Source organism: Lupinus angustifolius, chromosome LG08 (genome assembly GCF_001865875.1).
Source record: "Lupinus angustifolius cultivar Tanjil chromosome LG08, LupAngTanjil_v1.0, whole genome shotgun sequence".
Taxonomy (NCBI): domain Eukaryota; kingdom Viridiplantae; phylum Streptophyta; class Magnoliopsida; order Fabales; family Fabaceae; genus Lupinus; species Lupinus angustifolius.
In genome coordinates, this window is record NC_032016.1 from 21,782,126 (window position 1) to 21,790,864 (window position 8,739).

Here is an 8,739-nt window from a genome sequence, read left to right on the forward strand (position 1 = left end):
CTACAAACAAATTCCTCATAATCTATTTGTTAAAACTTAATTCACTGTATCAAGAGATGAAATGTTAGATTTTCACTCATAACAATTTTCATATTTTTTTTGTACTATCAAGGTATCTCCTTACTCTTTTGAGTAAGGAACTAATCTCTTTCGGGGTGTGTGGCTATCCCTTTCAACAAGTTTCACTCTCATGAATTAAACTTTTGACATTTTGATCATTTTGGAATCTAGTGATGTCTTACACCACTATATCAACACCTTGTTGGTATAACCATTTTCATATTTGGTTAAACATATACTACTATTATAAATCAAATTAACCACTAAATTTAGTTAATGAAACATAGGTACTGTACTGCAATGCAAGTTTTTGTAGCTTTTTACGTATTTTATAAAAATACACCCAACTACTCATCATCCTCCCTTATAGAGAAAATGACAGAAATAATAAAATCATAATGATTATGCAATTGATGAGAAAAAGGATAGGCCTCACCTTTAAAACAAGCCAACTGGCAGAGAGATTGGAATTTGGAATTGGTTGACTAATAGCACGCAGAAGCAAAACAGTTATATATGGACTAATAGTGAAAATGGTAGAAGTCATGCTTGAATCTTATTGATGAAATAAGAAAGATGAAAAAAAGAATGAGAAAGAAAGCTTAAAGAAATGATATTTCTCATTACTGAAAATGAATGAATTGGATTACAAGGAATAAGAGACTCACCATTTATATACTAACTAGTTAATCGATTAATTAAACTCTTAATCGATTAACGAAAACAATATTACAACTAACAAACCGAAATCAACTAACAACTTTAATAGAGCAGTTATATATGGAGGACGAAAAAGAAAACATGTGACAGAAACTTATGCAATTTTACCACAAACCTGGTAGGCAGTGTTCTTTGCAAGATCTATTTCTTGTATGGCACAACATAATTCCATCCTACAAGAACTCCAAATCATTCTCTTGAAGCTCATCCTCTTCATCATAAATGATCTATTTGCCTCGAAAGACTCGACCCAATAGGGAAATCACAATTCTTTGAGCCATTCGATACAATCAAATAGAAAGCTCTAAGGACGTCATGTTCTAGGAGTCCAAACTATGTGATTGAAAAAATATTCATCTATCTGTTGTGGGTAGAGGTTTTTTATTCAATCAATAAGCTATTATAATTTATTATATAAATACTATTTAATGAAGAATGAAAATTATAAAAATGAGTTTGTAGTACTCGAAAGCTAATTTTTAAAAGGTTATTCCAATTAGATTCTCATAAACTATAAGAGTTTTCAATCATTCAGGAATAAATTTTACCCTTTTAATTTCACCATATTAAAATATATGCTAATAATTATAAATAACTAGATATATAAATAATTATTAAAAATAATTACTAATAATTTTATGAAATTATATAGATGATTGAATAAAATATTATAAAATTATTAAAAAAATTATCAGCTTCCTAATATTTATTTAATCATAAAATTAATAATAATTTTATACATTACCAATAGTTTTTTAATTATTTCAATTAATAATTATAACTTATGATCTACATATTTAATTTTTCCAATTAATAATTGTTATTTTGTTAATAAAAATGGTAAATTAAAATTAGAATTGGCACAATTTGCAGAATTAGAAGCTTTTGCACAATTCACTTCTGATCTCGATAAAGCTACTCAAAATTAATTGGCAAGAGGTCAACGATTGCGCGAATTACTTAAACAATCTAAATAAATATTATACACACTTTTTAGCCATTTAACAAAATTCACCTACTTGCACAACTCTATTTTCTAAAAAGCTCTAATATGATAAACTAGTTACACATCTAAAAACTTCTAGTTATGTATAGGCTAGATTATATCTACAAGCTTATAAGATACAAGTTTGACAAAATTAGCTTGTAGTTGTGATCATGTATCTTGTAGGTTTGAGTTCATAGTTGTTAAGGTAGTTGAAACTTTAGTTGTTGCTAAGTAGTTTATTAAACTATAGTTGTTTAATAAAACTAATTTTGTAATTAGTTAAAATTTGAAAAAATAATTAAAAATACATATAATATTTATTAATTATTTATTTAGTTATTTATTAATTAAATAATTAGTAACGGACTAATTAAATACATATATAATTTAGGATAAAAGTTTTCAGTCTTCATTTTAATTTTTATAATTAAACATGCAATATTTTATTTAAAAAAAATTATTCTAAAAATATAAATAACTTATATAAGTTTATATTATTCTTTTACAGTTGATATTATATATTTTTAAAATTATATAATACATAAATAATTTATAGTTCATCTAACAATCAAATGCAAGAATAATTTATACATTATAAAGAAATTTGATATGAGAGTAATTTAAACATTATAAAAATGATAAGATTGTAAATTTTTTGAGTATATTTCGGCCAATTGGCAAAGAACAAATCCCTTTTAAGGTGAGTGAGTTCCCCTATCAATAAATATCACTCATAGGAATCGAATATTTAACTTTTACCTAGTGCAATAATGTATTTTTTTAAAATTTTAAAGAATAAAATTGGTAAATGAATTATTGAAAGTTATTTTCAACTTCTAAAATTTAAGTAGCTTACGAAAAAATAATTTTGAAACGCTACACGTTCTTTCTGAGAAAATAATTACAAATTCTCTTGAAGCACTCTATACCTTATTAACTAACTCAAAAAGTTTGAAAGTTGCATTGCCCGAACATTTTTCCACAAGTTGAGCTTGATGTGCTTTTTGCCTAATAAACTTAAGGGACTTATTTAAAAATGATTTTAAAAAATAAATCGCATAAATATTTATATATCGTCAATATCTTATATATTATTTATATGTATTATTATTTTTTTGAAAAATTAATGATGATAAAATATAAATTATAGATGATACAATGAGAATGTACAAAACTTTGGATACATTTTTCTCTCATCTCTTTTTTTATTTACAAATCCTTGTCAAACATGATGTTAGCAACTAGAGGTGTCAAAATGGGCTACCTAGACGGGTTCAAGCTAGCCCATATCAGGTTCGAGCTAAATCGGGTCAGGCTAAAAAGTCCGAATACAATTTATGCATATCAAATTGTAGCACAAACCTGCCTTAAGCGAGTTGCGATTGTAGTAGGCCGGCCCGCGTAAACTAAAAATATTTTTTTTTAAAATTTTTTAACATATTTAATCCATTTAAAAAAAATGTATCAATTGATATTAACGTATAACTTTTTTAACATATTTGTTATGCCAAATGCAACCAAACTTATAGATCTAATGCATTGTGTTTGAGTTAAGACGTGATGTTAAGTCCACGTGTCTGATTTTTAACATAACTCTTTTATTAAATCTCTCATTTCTATTGGACTTTCACTCTCTAACACAATACAATTTGTAACTCCACTTTAGCATATAAACATTTGGATACTATCAAAAATATTAATTTTTGTATGTTCTTTGTCAATACTTTCTTGTGAACTATTATATTAAATTTCATTGTGTGAAGTTCTTTATGATAAACAATTTATATTGATTTTAGTTTTGTTGTAGACATTATTTTCTTTATTATGTTTTTGTAGTAAAAATTAAATCTAATTAAATACACAATAACATAATGTTTATTATCTATTTTTTTATTATAAGTTGTTTTGTAAATTTTCATTTTAGTGCTTATTACCAAACCAAAATCCAAAAAAAGATTAAAACAGATAAGTAAAACGGGTAGCCTGAACCCGCCCGGGTAAGCTCGGCCTGAGCCCATATTTAAAATAGTCCGGTCGGGCTAAACGTCCAGATTCAATAAAAAGTACCTACAATGATACCCAAACCCTATAAATTTTTGGGCTTTGGCGGACCAGCCCGCCCATTTTCACAGCTCTATTAGCAACTAACAACATATTGGTCTAATGTATAAGACTTTGATAGATCCTTAAGATAACCAAAATATTACAGGTTTGATTCCTTTTTGCGACAAAATATTACAAAACTTGCAGGAGCTAGATTTGCCTTACCAACATAAGTGTTTGCCTAAAATTTGATAAATACCCACCCATAACCAGAGTTCTGGTCATCTTCTCCAACACTACAAACTCTCTTCAAAACAATCACCACCACCTCTTTTCACGTCGAACCAAGATCCTCACCAACCACCTCCACCCTCCACTTTCCACAACACTCTCCCTAGAAAGCAATCTCTGGATGTAATCCAAATAGAGTAAGTTTTCATTTGTGAATGATGTATGTATTATCTTGATTTTTTCCTAGTAAAAAACGGATACATATTTTCTCTCCTGAAAAGTCCATGTCTCCATGTTACTATCCAATAATATTTCCAAAATAATATAAAATATTGATTTTTTAATTAAATGATGTATTTTGATTGGTCTAAGACACGGATGAGAATGTGAGAACTTCATTTCATAAAAACTTGTGTTTTTTTAAATTCTAAAATAACTACCACCAACACACGGAAAATTCACCCATATGGTGCACCTTGATCGAAAAATTACGGTTTTGGTGCACCTTTTAGGAAAATTACAAAACTAGTGTAATTTCCTGAAATTGGCAATGAAATTGCCGACTTCTGTATTTTTTCTCTCACTCCCCTCATAATCGGCACTGCGGGGGGTTTTATTAAAACCTCTTTTTTTTACACTCTCCCCCTAAATCATCAAGGGGAAGATTTATATTTTTTTTTCTCCTCTCCTAAATCGGCAACGGGGGAGTTTTTGATTTTTTTTTAAATTTGTGGGAGTTATATTATTAGTTCTAGGGTTTATTTTTTCAAACACCAACTCTAATAACACACAACATAATAATTTTTGTCAACCCTAACCTTAACAACAGAACACAATAATGAAACTATGGGAGAGTTTTGCAACACTAATATTATACAAAAATTTTTTTTATTAGTGTTGCAAAACTCCCCCATAGTTTCATTATTGTGTTATGTTGTTAGGGTTAGGGTTGACAAAAATTATTATGTTGTGTATTGTTAGGGTTGGTGTTTGAAAAAATAAACCCTAGAACTAATAATATAACTCCCACAAATAAAAAAAAAATCAAAAACTCCCCCATTGCCGATTTAGGGGGAGGAGAAAAAAATAAAAAAATAATATAAATCTCTTCCCTATTGACGATTTAGGAGGAGAGTGTAAAGAAAATAGCTTTTAATAAAACTCGTCCCGTAGTGCCGGTTTTGGGGGGAGTGAGAGAAAAAAATATAGAAATCGGCAATTCCATTGCCGATTTCAGAAAAATTACACTACTTTTGTAATTTTCCTAAAAGGTGCATCAAAATTGTAATTTTTCAGTCAATGTGCACCATATGGATGAATTTACCATCAACGCATCATAGGAGAAACAAATAATTATTTTACAAACATTCAAATTAACAATTGATGTAACAAGCTTGTTGATTCGAGTGGCAAGGAACACGGTCCCATTTAACCAAAGTCCGTGAATGGAAAAAATAGCCTCCCAATTTTATATTTACATGTCAAAAAGACATATGTTGTGATGGGATTTTTTTATAATGATACAAATAGCACGTGTTACTTTTATTTGTAAAAAATTCCCAAGTCACTTTATTATACAAGTATATCATTACTTAAATTAAACATGTACTAATCTGGAGGAAAAAATTAAAAGTTAAGAATGTCATATTGATCGAATATAAAGGCAACATGAAAACTATAGTATAACACAAAAAACATGAAAATTACAATGTAAATAAATTGAGTATTTAGACTCGAGCTTGATTTTAATTAACCTCTCAATTGATGAAGAAATTGAGAAAAGAAGAAAGTAGTTTTATTAAATTGTTAACAAATATGTTAAGGTTATTTTTGAAGAATGATATAAAAGAATGAAAGTAACAATAAAACCTAAACCCAACATTTTTTAATATAAATTTTGATAAAAAATATAATTAAAATAAGATTCTTTTTAATATGTGTTAAGGAGCATATGTTAGGATTGCAAAATAAACAACTTTTCATGAGAGAAAAAATGTGTTTGCATCTTGGAGGAGATCACTTCATTTTCAGGAAAGAGTTGATTGAGGGAACCAATCATTTCTTATCCACATAGCCGTACTACTACTATACTACCCTCTCTTTTCCATCAATCATTTCTCGACTAAAATAGAGAAAATAAAATTATGTATATATAAATAATGCAAGAATTTTTTATAATATTAATATATTATTATATTTAATTATTATTGTCTTCTAAATAAAATAATACAAATCAATTATAGATAATAAATTAAATATGGATAAATTTTTCTCATAGACTAATACTAAAACCGAACCTACCAGAGTTACATTACCCTTTTGTTTATAGAAAAGAGAGTTAAATTTATTGATATTTCACTAACTTTTTATTATATATATACACACAAACTCAAAGGGATAACAAATATAATTTGATGTTAAAAAAACAAATAAATTATATCTGGACTGACCTTGAATTATATATGGACCTATGTAATGTGGAGTCTCTAATGGAAAGGAGAATTATATATGGACCTATGTAATGATTCATTTTTTTTTGGATTTTAACGATAAATTTTAATCTAGATGTAACTGATAAGAATATAGGTATTATTTTATTGAGTGAGACTTTTCTCTATTAATGAAGATTATATTTTTTTTTTAATATTTAAATCTTTTTTATTTAAAGTGATATTACACTTTTATCCTTAAAACTTAGGAAATAATCACTTATCTCTTCATTATATAAGAAAAGTCTCCCTCATTTCATTTTGGGTTTTATATGTTTTATCAGCTGTCCGCACTTATGTCTTCATCCATGTCTCTATCCATTCAGAAAATAATACTTAAAAATTATTATTTTTATATTATTAACTACAATTCTATTGGTGAGAGGACACATAGACACCATTATTTCAGGACAGAGTATCTTCATTCATCAATGAGGAATGTTAGGTTTACTTATCTTATCTAGCTAGTGGTTGCATAATGCATATCATACAACAATTCTAGGCGTTAGCAGTTCAAGCAGCATAACTATGGAATCCCACAATGAAGATCATGCAGCCAAAATGCTTCAAGCTCAAACACACATATTGCATCACACTTTCAGCTTCATAAACTCTATGTCCCTTAAGTGTGCAATTGACTTAAGCATACCCGATGTGATACACAAATATGGCCAACCCATGCCACTCTCAATTCTCATTGCTTCATTATCGATCCACCCTTCCAAAACCACCTTCATCTACCGTTTGATGCGAATTTTGACACATTCTGGTTTCTTCTCTCAGCACAAGAAGGATCTTGAAGTGAGTTATGAGCTAACTGATGCATCTAGACTATTGGTTAAGGAGCATTCCTTGAGTGTAACACCTTTCGTGTTAATGGTACTTGATCCATCTTACTTAAGACCGTGGGATCAATTTTCTACTTGGTTCAAAAGTGGTGACCCTACACCGTTTGTCATGGAACATGGGGTGGCATTTTATGATTATATTGACCAAGATCCTAGACACAGTCACATGTTCAATGATGCCATGGCAAGTAATGCAAGACTGGTTTCAAGTATGGTGATTGAGAAGTGCAAGGGAGTATTCAAGGGATTGAAGTCATTGGTTGATGTTGGGGGAGGCACAGGGACAATGGCTATGGCTATTGCTAAGTCATTCCCACAATTGGACTGCATTGTATTTGATCTCCCTCATGTTGTTGCTGGCTTGGAAGGAAGTGACAAGAACCTTAAATATGTCGGTGGGGACATGTTTGAGACAATTCCATGCGCGGATTCCATTTTGTTGAAGGTAAAATTATATATTGTTATATAGTGTTGCTTTTACTGGATGATAGAAATTAAATAATAGTTGAGCATCAGAGGAGATATATCACAAAATAAAACATCATATATTTTATAAAACAATAGTGGAAGAGTAATTTTGATAGATTGAAGAGTATCTTGTAACACACATGTTTTTGTTCTAACACCCTTCATTATCACACATTACATATCACATTATAAGTTGTTTTTATTGGACTATCTTAGAGAATTTCTCCATCCGTAATCCTTAGATTGAATGCGGAAGTCCTTATGGTCATGACTTCGTTCCAATAACCTAATGTTTATGCCCATACATAAACTCATATGGAACGACCATGACCCAGACCGAAGAAACCCCAAATGATTTCATGGTGAAGATGAAGAACATACATTGATTAGCCATATAGAATCTCGAAGATATGAGGGTGAGATGATCTTCCAGATGTTAGAGCGCCGAATGGTTTTCCTTATGCTTCTCTAGAGGGGAATGAGAGAGCTCTTTTCTTGAGAGTGTGCCTTATGTTTCAATAAGTATTCTTGAAGAGGAGAGGTTGCCTTATATATCCGATATGGATGACTAGATAGTGTTTTATCCTTATGGATAACACTATCCTAATCTCCCCTTATTCTCCTCAACCCTACACCTTAAAACATGTTGCTCGACAAATGAGGACCATAACCCATAAAAGTAACCCCAAAGCGGTTACTACTTAAGTTGCAATAATTTTGATTCAGTCCCTTCATCAAATCAGAAATTGCCTGAATATATCTACACTTATAATATTCCATGACACATATGCCATTAGCCACCAAATTAATTACTGAAGATCATTTTATATTTTGGCTAATTACATAATGGTCATAACACAATTATAGAATTATATTTGTGACCCATAAATTG

General features: G+C 29.4%; 1 protein-coding gene across 1 annotated transcript in view; it reads left to right on the forward strand.

Annotated features, from left to right (window-relative positions):
- The window catches only part of LOC109355166 (trans-resveratrol di-O-methyltransferase-like), an 8,239-nt gene continuing 6,499 nt past the window's right edge, over positions 7,000–8,739 (forward strand). The window contains exon 1 of the mRNA XM_019598146.1: positions 7,000–7,824. Coding sequence (XP_019453691.1) covers positions 7,060–7,824 — 765 coding nt within the window. The 5' untranslated portion in view covers positions 7,000–7,059. The remainder of the gene's footprint in view (positions 7,825–8,739) is intronic.